The sequence below is a fragment of the Scylla paramamosain genome, chromosome 42 (genome assembly GCF_035594125.1).
Source record: "Scylla paramamosain isolate STU-SP2022 chromosome 42, ASM3559412v1, whole genome shotgun sequence".
Lineage (NCBI taxonomy): Eukaryota > Metazoa > Arthropoda > Malacostraca > Decapoda > Portunidae > Scylla > Scylla paramamosain.
In genome coordinates, this window is record NC_087192.1 from 8,305,890 (window position 1) to 8,317,500 (window position 11,611).

Below are 11,611 nucleotides of genomic sequence, written 5' to 3' on the forward strand. Positions count from 1 at the left end.
TATATATATATATATATATATATATATATATATATATATATATATATATATATATATATATACACACACACACACACTTAGTGCGTCCCCAAAGTAGGAAAAGCGTGCAAAAAAATAAATATATAAAATACAAATTAAGTAAAATAAACAATACAAATAAAAAATAATAAAAGAAGAGATTGTGTTTTAATGTGAGAATGGGGACACATTAGGACAGAAGTTACCGAATCCCTTGCCAGAGCCATTCCCTTAAGGGAGTCCCACTGAACATGCCTTAGGAAAGATATGTAAGGAATAAAAGACACACATTCCTTTAAGTTCTCATATTGCTGAAAATTACATGATTATATGTCCAAATATATAATTTTTACTATACTCTGATAAATATACTGCTGCAATCTATAGTTCCAGTTGGTGAAAATAAAGGCTCGGGTTTAAAAATAACCGTCTTAATTAAGCACTCCATAAACACATCACCCTTCACACTTGTCAGTTTGCAACACTGCAGACCTCTTAAACTTTCTCTCTACATACAGAAGAGTCGGTAACAATATAGCATTAAAAATATACAGCAATCTGTAGGAAGCCTGATAAAAATTAATTCAAATCTGTCTCTCATACATACACATATTTACAAGTCGTCCCCTGTGGTGGGGAACGTGTGGCCTGGCTGCTCACTTCACAGCCAAGTTGGAAAATACTGTCCTGCATTCCCTGCATGCCACAAAAGGCAACCTAAAATAGGGACTGAGGATCCTTCTTTACCTTTAGTCCTTCACTTAAAAAAAAGATATGGTCTAGCAATCCTCCCACTCCTCCCACTTATATACATACAGCAGTATGTATATAAGTGGATGTTTTGATCTTGAATGCAGGCAGCAATGGAAATTCAGCATAATAGACTACTTTTAGTGTTTGAATAAAATGAAGTAACTTGTATTTCCCATTACAATAAGCAACAATTTCTTCAGTTTGCCACACTGCATTGTTTAAAAAGACAGCATCACAATTAACTCTTCTAAATGAAGTGTACAATAGTTTCATTAGTTCCTGATATGACTTCGAGAATAATACAGATTAGAATAACTTAAGAGGATTCTAGTGTACATAACCTCTCAATATTTCATGAACACATGCTCCCTGCCTCGTGTGGTGTGCCAACACATGCCACCATATTCCTTGCTAACATATCTGGAACACACTTGGGGATACTTGTGGGCATACTACATATACTTATGGTCCATCATCATCATCATCATCATCATCATCATCATCATCATCATTATCATAGAGAGTTGCACTGAAAATTATCTCCTCAACAGTGTTGTTGTTTATTGCTTACCATGCCAAAAACATATGATCTCATACTTAACAATCATTATTCCTGGCATAAGCTTGGCAGTCTTGTCAGACAAAAACACTGTTCAAGTGTTCAAAACCATAAGAGTGGGGGGGACAGTTACATAAATTGCAATATTTTTCATTAAAGTAAATACCACAACTTTGCTGCCAAGCCACTGTATGACAAGACTCATGTACCCCCAGTGCACAGATGGACAGCTGAGCTGTCTAGATGTCAGGTACTCTAGCCAAAATTTAAAGTGGTGTGCAGGCCAATAGAGAACTAATCTGTGACAGTAACCACTCCAAGACTACAGCAGATATGCTGTACAGACATGTACAGCATCATGGTTACACTTCAGAACTGTTGCTGCATGCATCACCTGGTCGGGATCAAATCTGACTCCTAAGTCATGCAAACCTGCTGCTGAATTACAACCAGTATGGCTGGGATACTGTTATAACAAGTGAACAGGCCACACCTGAGGATGGCCAAGTGCTTGATGGCATAGGTGGCAGAGGTTCATATCCAACAATTCCTCATGGAAACTTCTAAGTATTGAATGTTTTGAATTTTAATTTTCCTTTTATTTGATATTTTAAAAGTGATAAAGAAAAATCATCCAGTCCCTGATAATGCAAATATACAATTACATTAACAATTCAAAGTCCATAAGGACAGTATTGAAAAGACCAGTAATGAAGCAGAGCAACAATGTAAAGTGCCAACATCTGAGTGTACTGGCAGTAACCATTTTTAAATTATTGCATACATATCCACATCAGGTACATCAAGACAGTTGAGTCACCTTCCACACTAGTTCATCCTTGCATGACTGTGAAGTCCATCAAGTTACCCTTATCCACTAACTTTAAGTTGTGTTCATTAGCTAAATGTAAAAGACCAATGAACACAAGAGGCACTGAAATATTCCCAGACATAGAAACAGATAATCTCTGAGGAAGAGCTTTGTACATAGATGAGAACTCAATGTCACAGTTAGAATCCATCTTATCTTTTTTGTTGTTCTCAGCTTGGTTCTCGGATCTGAAAAAAAAAAAAAAATAAAATAAAAAATAAATAAATAAAAAAAATAATTAAATCAAATTAAATAAGAAAAAATTGAATGAATAAATTAAAAAAACAAATACATAAAATGAATAAAATAAATGTAGCAGCTAAAAATTACCCTCCCAAAATGACAGAAATAAACACACTTACTGTCTGCAATTCTCCTTTTCAGTTGATGGATCAGCTAGCATATCCCATATTGCTGTTTTCAATTTCTTCATGTCAACTTTCTTTGCAGTTCGAGCATAACCAATGTTGACTTTTTCAATCTGTAATAATAATATTAATAATAAAAAAAAAAAAAAAAAAAAAAAAAAAAAAAAAAAAAAAACACACACACACACAAATAAATGGCTCATTCAAAACTAAAACTTTGAACTGCACAAAACTGTTATTTGCAATGCTCTTCACTAATTATCACTCCAGTGATTATAAATGAATTACTAACCTTATCTGGTGCTGCAACCAAGTTGCCAAGAAAATCTGAAGCTTTGTTTTCCAAGTCATTTGTAGGTTGGGAGCCAACAGCAGTTTCACTGAAGATATCTGTCATATCATATCCTGGTGTGGAACTGTCACCATAGCCACTGACATTGTCATCCTGTGGAAGGTAAAGTGCTTTAATACTAATTCTTAATGTTTTTTTTTTCCCCTTTTGATTTCTTGTAAGAAGTGTGAGTGATCCCCACCCTACACAGTAAATGATAACTCAGTGATTGATGATCAGACAAGTTACAGTCCTTGAACAAGAGGGTAAGGTGTCAGTGTGAAAGGTCTTGCCTGAGTATAATGAGCCCAGCACACATGAGTCATACAATGAAGGATTACTTTTCTACTACAAAGTTACTCAAGACTTTCATGTAATTCTGCTATGCACTTTCTTATAGCTATATATAAGAAAGAGAATATATATAATAATAAAAATAATAAAATAAAAATTCTTTGCATTGATTTTATCTAGGCAATTTCTTCCTGGCTGCCCTATCCTCTTAAAAGAAAGTGAGAAGCATGGCCAAATACAAGCCACCAAAGCATTTCACTTGGCAACACAGGGAACAAAATGACTGGGAACACTTTATCAGAGAGACACCACACAGCTGTTGAAGTCACTGTGTTGTATGTATTTTCTAATGGTTTGCTATTCACTATTTAAAATTGCTCACCGAAATCACTACAATACTACACCATCTTCCTCTTGATTCATGTACTCCATTGAACACAGAAAGAGAATATATATAATAATAAAAATAATAAAATAAAAAATCTCTGCATTGATTTTATCTAGGCAATTTCTTCCTGGCTGCCCTATCCTCTTAAGAGAAAGTGAGAAGCATGGCCAAATACAAGCTACCAAAGCATTTCACTTGGCAACACAGGGAACACTTTATCAGAGACACCACACAGCTGTTGAAGTCACTGTGTTGTATGTATTTTCTAATGGTTTGCTATTCAACTATTTAAAATTGCTCACCCATATCCCTACAATACTACACCATCTCCCTCTTGATTCATGTACTCCATTGTTAAGTGCATAAGAAATTTGTATCGTACCTGAGCACAGAAATTTTCTCGGTCATTCTGGTTGTCATAATTGTACTCATTAATACTTTCATCAACGGCAGCTGCTTTTCTTTGTCTCTGTATTACAACAGTAGGGCGTCCAAACAACCTGCAGGTGTGAATAGTATATACATATATGTGTGTATATATAGAGCATACTTAACATTATGTAATTATAATTTATGAAACTTCAAAGGAGCACTGCCTCCATGATAATTTTGTATATAACTACTTAATAATAAAATGTACAGTTTTGGTCAATATCACTGATAATAAAAAAAGTAGATGAATCAGGAAGAATGGAACTTTTAGAAAAACAGTGACTGGCAGATACTAACTTCAAGAAATTTCTGGCTTCATAATGTAGATCAACAGGCATGGTGGTCTTCTCCTTGGTCCATGTCTTCAGAGTGGCTTGGGACAGCTTGGTGGTCTTTCTGTCCACAGCGAACAACTTGCTAATGTTATTTTCATCATCTCTATATGTCAGTTTTATTAGCTCTTTCTTTCTTTTCTTGTCATTTTTGGTCTCTCCAAGTTTTGCTGAAAGAGGGATTTGTACACTAAGTATGCTTAATTTCTTCTCATCTTGGAAAGCGTCATGACTCAAGCCACACATAATTACGTTCATTGTGCAATCATTCGGCACATAAACTTTCAGAAAGTACAAACAAATGACCGGGCAAAGTACTACCTGCCAATACCTTTTACGAGTGGATTTCCATCACACAAGGAAGGCCAGTAACGGTTCAAGCAAATTAAATATTTTGAAAATGTGCATAATGCTGTGTACAACTTACTTTTTGATAATGGCCTTATTTTCCAGTGTGTGGGGCCTGCCCAGGCACACATGCGGTGGCTGTCAAAGTAGGAGTACTCGGAGGGTATGGTGGCGAGGTGATCCTTGAGGTGGACAGCCTCCATGAGTGGTGGAGGCATCTTCTGACACCCTCCCTGGCCCACTGTTACCACTGTGTCACCCTCTTCACTGTCCATTCCATCATCATCTGGAAATTTTCAAAACTTGGTTTTAAAGAACATATAAATTCAATTAAGGATTTGTACAGTAGGGTCTTGTATAAGGTAAAAATCAATCAGGTGGAGACACCAGCTCATAACTAATAAATAAAATGTGTTAATAGAGTTAAAGAAAATTCATGTGTAGAAGTATTGCGGGAAAATTAGTACTTAGACTTTTTATGTTTTACGTTTCAGTTCAAAAATTATTATTAATCTTTTCTGGCATTGCCCTTATTTGTAATGTGCCACCTATCTTGTTTAGGACAGGATCATTGTTCCTTACAAAAGTTATTGTCAAAATCCATGTCACAAATTGGCTCAGGCACTGCATTAACATCAAACTTGTGCTCATCTACGGCCTCAGGATCCTCGTCCTCATCATCAGTGTCCCTCAGTCTTGAAATGTCACAGAAGGAGTCTTCATCGCCCAGCTTCCATGTGGTGAATTCAAATGGTGCAAAGGTTGGACAGATTCTTTTTCCCTTCATATCTATAAAATGAGATCATAAATTGGTGAATAATATAAATAAATAAATACATAAATGACAATTATAATTGCAAATTCTATACTAAAAAGAAAGAAAAGGCTTAAAAAATTATCCACATAACTTAATTAAATTTTTGTTAGTCACTATAGTCAAGAAACAATAGGAATTCATTCTAGACAACCAAGAGAAATTAACATCATGCTCATTCACACATTCAAACCATTCCACAGGATGAGAAACTGTAAGCAAAAAAAAATAACATTACAAAATAAACAAATAAATAATAATAACAATAAGAAAAATAATAAAAGTAACAGGCTGTTACCTGCAACTCGGGGCACTGACACAAGTGGGCTGTTTGCTTGTTCCTCCTTCACTTTGCCAGAGTTCAGAAGCACAGTTTCAGAATCCAACACGAAAGAACATGAATCATCCTTGGTAAAAAGAAAAAAAAAATCTGTGTTAAAATACCATCCATCTACACAAACAACAAGGCATTCATTAAGATTTAATTACCTTTTCATACATACTCAAGGCAAAGCCATTGATTTAAAGAATAAAACAGACAGTAATTAGAATAGGAAATATACAAATGCATTCTTACTCTTTCCAGTGCATGTTAAGTGATATTCATGAAAGAATCACAGTGGAAAAATAAGTATAATGATTAATCAAATGATAGATTAATATTTGCTGAATACCTGTAACTATGAAATGGGATAAACAATAAATATATTTGTCAGCAGATCTCTAAGACTGGAGAGGACCAATCTTCACAGACCACACAGCGTGAAGGCCAGCTGACCATTACATCAAATAATTTACAAAATAAACAAAACTAGTCTCAATACAAAATACTTAAAGCATGAACAAATGTATTTTAACATCCATGTCTAAATCTTTATAAGTAAACTAACTCTTGACACTATGCAGTGAACTAAAGTGCATCATATTCATTCATCTGTTGTAACTAAGTTCACAAATAATGTCATTCATAAATTAGTTGCATCCAATGATTACTGATGGTTATATTCAACAAATGCACATCAATTTCAACCAAATGTTCATCAGAAGACTGATCATCGTTCACAAATTTGAAAACCACAACCTTCCACAAAATTAAAGGCTGCACAAGCAACCTGCTAGCTTCTATGAAGTTAGGTGTTCTGAGACGTCTCCGCCAGTTTTTCTCACCCCCCCAGCTGCTAACTCTGTACAAGGGCCTTATCCGTCCATGTATGGAGTATGCTTCACATGTCTGGGGGGGTTCCACTCATACTGCTCTTCTAGACAGGGTGGAATCAAAAGCTTTTCGTCTCATCAACTCCTCTCCTCTAACTGACTGTCTTCAGCCCCTCTCTCACCGCCGCAATGTTGCATATCTAGCTGTCTTCTGCCGCTATTTTCATGCCAACTGCTCTTCTGATCTTGCTAACTGCATGCCTCCCCTCCTTCCGCGGCCTCGCTGCACAAGACTTTCTTCTTTCTCTCACCCCTATTCTGTCCACCTCTCTAACGCAAGAGTTAACCAGTATTCTCAATCATTCATCCCTTTCTCTGGTGAACTCTGGAACTCCTTGCCTGCTTCTGTATTTCCACCTTCCTATGACTTGAATTCCTTCAAGAGGGAGGTTTCAAGACAGTTATCCACCAATTTTTGACCACTGCTTTGACCCTTTTAAGGGACTGGCATTTCAGTGGGCATTTTTTTTATTAGATTTTTGTTGCCCTTGGCCAGTATCCTTCCTACAAAAAAAAAAAAAAAAAAAAAAAAAAAAAAAAAAAACTTTCTGATATGTTAAGCACAATCACATCTGGACACATCAGCTTCCAAAAGAAAGTGTGTAACCACTTACAAGAAACTGGAGTGAGGTGAGGAAGGGACCACACTTTGACCGTCCCTCATCAAACTGTGCTGCCATTTTCTTGAACAGTGGGTCAACTTGAAAATCCAAGTCAAATCCTTTTACATTAATGTTCTTCATATTAGACTCAATGATGACCTTCTTCCTTTTCTGAAAGAATATTCTGCATTATGCACAACATAACTATCAAGAAAAAGGAACCAAACATCTGTACAGAAACAAATAGACAGGATCAATGTGTCATTTGGGCTGCTAATGTGATAGGTAAAATTATAAAATTATAAAATTATTATAAATAAATAAATAAATAAATAAATAGATAAATAAATAAATAAATAAATAAATATATATATATATATATATATATATATATATATATATATATATATATATATATATATATATATATATATATATATATATATATATATATATATATATATATATATATATAAAATCCTTGCATTAACTGCACAAACATTATCACATTCATATAATGCAAAAGAAATAATTTTGAAAACAATCCTTACTTTTTTCTTCTTTTCCTTCCTTCCTTCATTCTCATCTTGGCAGTCCATCTCCTCCCCTGCCTCCTTGCTCTTCTCCCCCTTGGAGCTGCCCAGTCCCCCGGCCATCTTGAGGGCATCCGTGTGCACACTGTCCACCCGATAGGCATAGATCTTGGCACTTGCATCCAGGGTGCAGCTGGCAACCTGCAGTGACAAGTGGTGTCATTTCTCTGAGGGAAGATCTGCTTCTTATTCTTTACTCATCTTTTTCTCTTAGTGTATAGGAAATGGTTGTATGCTTCTTTCTTTAAACAGAATTAATACTACTGAGTTAATTCAGAAGGCAAGAGACATGAATCAGATCTCCTTCATGTAATTCTATTTTGTGATGTTATATTGACTTCACAATGCTGAGGTAAGTGACTCACTTGAAAGTTCTCCATTTCTGAGTCTCTTCTGTGAAGCATCTCCGACATGTAATCAATGAGTTGAAGCTTGAAGGCATTGTTGACATTTATTTTCTGGAGAGAGAGAGAGAGAGAGAGAGAGAGAGAGAGAGAGAGAGAGAGAGAGAGAGAGAGAGAGAGAGAGAGAGAGAGAGAGAGAGAGAGAGAGAGAGAGAGAGAGAGAGAGAGAGAGCGAGCGAGCGAGCGAGCGAGCGAGAGAGAGAGAGAGAGAGAGAGAGAGAGAGAGAGAGAGAGAGAGAGAGAGAGAGAGAGAGAGAGAGAGAGAGAGAGAGAGAGAGAGAGAGAGAGAGAGAGAGAAAATAATCATGTTGTTAGTTAAGTCATGTTTCACATAACTTCATATCTATTAAGAACTCTCTCTTAATACTTGTAAGTCTACTTGAACATCCAGGAATAACATGAAGAGAATATACATCAGCAACTACTCTGCCATTGCTTTCTCTCTTTTATGTCACCCTACTCTTGTATCCTTCACACTCTTTTGTCAAGGTAATACTCAAGTACTACAGGATCATCTACACCTTCCATTAGAGATAATATAAATAGCCTATCTTTATAATACTACTTGCCAAACACTTTATCCTGTGTGTGGGATGATATAACATAAACAACATACACTTTGTTAAATATTAAGATTGTATGACACATTTCACATGTGAAGTGTGGTTTGCCCACTCGTCTGCAGCCTATATGTGCGAGTGAAGTCAGTCAATTGCAAACTTACATTTTCTGTTGAGAGTTGAATGCACTTAGAATAATGTTCTGTCAGCTGCTGGTTGGTGAGTCCTGAAACTATGCTGATGGACTTGCGGTGGTCTGAAGTAGTTGCCGTGGGGGAGAAGGTCTTGGATTGTATCTGCTGCTGGAGGCGATTGAGCTGTCTCTGTTTCTTCTCTTTCTCATCATTATTCTGTTAACAGGAAAACAGGCAACTGCAGAGGGGCAATTTCTCTCCATGACAGCAGGGAAAATGATGATGAATCAAACAAGGAATGGAAGGGAGAGCATTAAATGGTAAGTCACTTGAAAGACAATTATAACATGGTACTAATTCTCATTGGCATAAAAAACAACACGTTTTTCATCTGAGCAAGGATGGCAAGATGTGAAGATAACTAAGACAGTGGTGGTGTATAAATAACAGTGATAACAATACTTTATCTAGCCAGCTCACCTCTGGCACGTCAAGAAAGACGTTTTCATTTCTTGCAGAGGTGTCGGCAATGGACTGCCTCCTGGAGATGGGGCTGTCGGGGCCCAGCATGCTCAGCCTCTTGGTGGGGGACAGGGTGAAGTTTGACGATAACCTGCTTGTCCGTTTCATTTTGATGCCTGTGGAAAGGATTGGAATGTATACACAGTGAAATACCATATTTTCTCGAGTATAAATCAATTTCAAGTATAGGTCAACCCAAGAACTCTGGGCAGAAAATTAGTAATTCATGATATACCTTGTATATAGGTTGCTGCCCTATGTGAAGGGCAGCAACCTCTAATATTTAACCAACAAAAAATAAAATAAAATAAAAATAAAAATAAATAAAAAATAAATAAATAAGTAAATAAATTTATTAACTTTGGAGAGCTGTGCTGGTAATAGAATGGTAATGGATATATATATATATATATATATATATATATATATATATATATATATATATATATATATATATATATATATATATATATATATATATATATATATATATATATATATATATATATTATTTACATGAGAGAGAGAGAGAGAGAGAGAGAGAGAGAGAGAGAGAGAGAGAGAGAGAGAGAGAGAGAGAGAGAGAAAGAGCGAGCAGGGGAACAGAGAAGAGCAGGTCTCTCTCTCTCTCTCTCTCTCTCTCTCTCTCTCTCTCTCTCTCTCTCTCTCTCTCTCTCTCTCTCTCCCCCTTTCCCTATCCTGTGTCTGTCTTGAGAAAGACAGGTGATGTGGTGCTGAATATTAATATTATACTGAATGTGAAAATCTCCAATGAGTATTTTTTGTTTATTTCACCCTATAGGCATTTTGATTATGTACTATATGTATGCACTGACAATAAGGAAAAGACAAGCTTTTCAGCACACCATGAAGGAACATGACAACTTGGTGGTAACTAAACATTGCACAGTAGCCAGTAATCAAGAGAATACATGAAGTTAGTCATACAAGCAAAAGAGTTCACTGGTGCTATCTTGCCTCAGTGTTACCAACAGCATGTCTCATTCAACCAGAGACGCTGAGTAAATTGCACCGCACTATGAAATCCATCACACTTAGCATAAAGAGACGTGCATGAGACTCCTGTGTGGGTAGCTTTCATTATACCTTCCCTCACCCACATCCGCACCAAGCCTTCCAGCGGAGCAGCAACACAACTCTTTCAGCTCTGTCTGTCAACATCTACCTTTCCTTCTTGCTGGAAGTTTGCCTACATTCAACCTGTTCCTAAAAAGGATGACCGTTCTAATCCCTCAAACTACCGTCCGATTGCTTTAATTTCCTGCTTATCTAAAGTTTTCAATCTATCCTCAACAGGAAGATTCTTAAACATCTATCACTTCACAACCTTCTATCTGATCGCCAGTATGGGTTCCGTCAAGGCTGCTCTACTGGTGATCTTCTGGCTTTCCTTACTGAATTTTGGTCATCCTCTTTTAGAGATTTTGGTGAAACTTTTGCTGTTGCCTTGGACATATCAAAAGCTTTTGATAGAGTCTGGCACAAAGCTTTAATTTCCAAACTACCCTCCTACGGTTTCTATCCTTCTCTCTGTAACTTCATCTCAAGTTTCCTTTCTGACCGTTCTATTGCTGCTGTAGTAGACGGTCACTGTTCTTCTCCTAAATCTATTAACAGTGGTGTTCCTCAGGGTTCTGTCCTGTCACCCACTCTCTTCTTATTATTCATTAATGATCTTCTAAACCAAACTTCTTGTCCTATCCACTCCTACGCTGATGATACCACCCTGCACTTTTCCACGTCTTTTCATAGACGTCCAACCCTTCAGGAGGTAAACATATCACGCAGGGATGCCACAGAACGCCTGACTTCTGATCTTTCTAAAATTTCTGATTGGGGCAGAGCAAACTTGGTATTGTTCAATGCCTCAAAAACTCAATTCCTCCATCTATCAACTCGACACAACCTTCCAGACAACTATCCCCTCTTCTTCAATGACACTCAACTGTCCCCCTCTTCTACACTGAACATCCTCGGTCTGTCCTTTACTTATAACCTGAACTGGAAACTTCACATCTCATCTCTAGCTAAAACAGCTTCTATGAAGTTAGG

General features: G+C 36.6%; 1 protein-coding gene across 1 annotated transcript in view; it reads right to left on the reverse strand.

Annotated features, from left to right (window-relative positions):
• Positions 1 to 308: 308 nt before the first annotated feature.
• LOC135093203 (condensin complex subunit 2-like) overlaps positions 309 to 11,611 on the reverse strand; it is a 17,188-nt gene continuing 5,885 nt past the window's right edge. The window contains exons 4-16 of the mRNA XM_063992177.1: positions 9,497 to 9,654; positions 9,047 to 9,232; positions 8,284 to 8,376; positions 7,877 to 8,059; positions 7,338 to 7,496; positions 5,807 to 5,915; positions 5,277 to 5,483; positions 4,774 to 4,980; positions 4,312 to 4,516; positions 3,965 to 4,082; positions 2,862 to 3,014; positions 2,564 to 2,682; positions 309 to 2,389 (exon numbers count right to left, since the gene is read on the reverse strand). Coding sequence (XP_063848247.1) covers positions 2,164 to 2,389; positions 2,564 to 2,682; positions 2,862 to 3,014; positions 3,965 to 4,082; positions 4,312 to 4,516; positions 4,774 to 4,980; positions 5,277 to 5,483; positions 5,807 to 5,915; positions 7,338 to 7,496; positions 7,877 to 8,059; positions 8,284 to 8,376; positions 9,047 to 9,232; positions 9,497 to 9,654 — 2,123 coding nt within the window. The 3' untranslated portion in view covers positions 309 to 2,163. The remainder of the gene's footprint in view (positions 2,390 to 2,563; positions 2,683 to 2,861; positions 3,015 to 3,964; positions 4,083 to 4,311; positions 4,517 to 4,773; positions 4,981 to 5,276; positions 5,484 to 5,806; positions 5,916 to 7,337; positions 7,497 to 7,876; positions 8,060 to 8,283; positions 8,377 to 9,046; positions 9,233 to 9,496; positions 9,655 to 11,611) is intronic.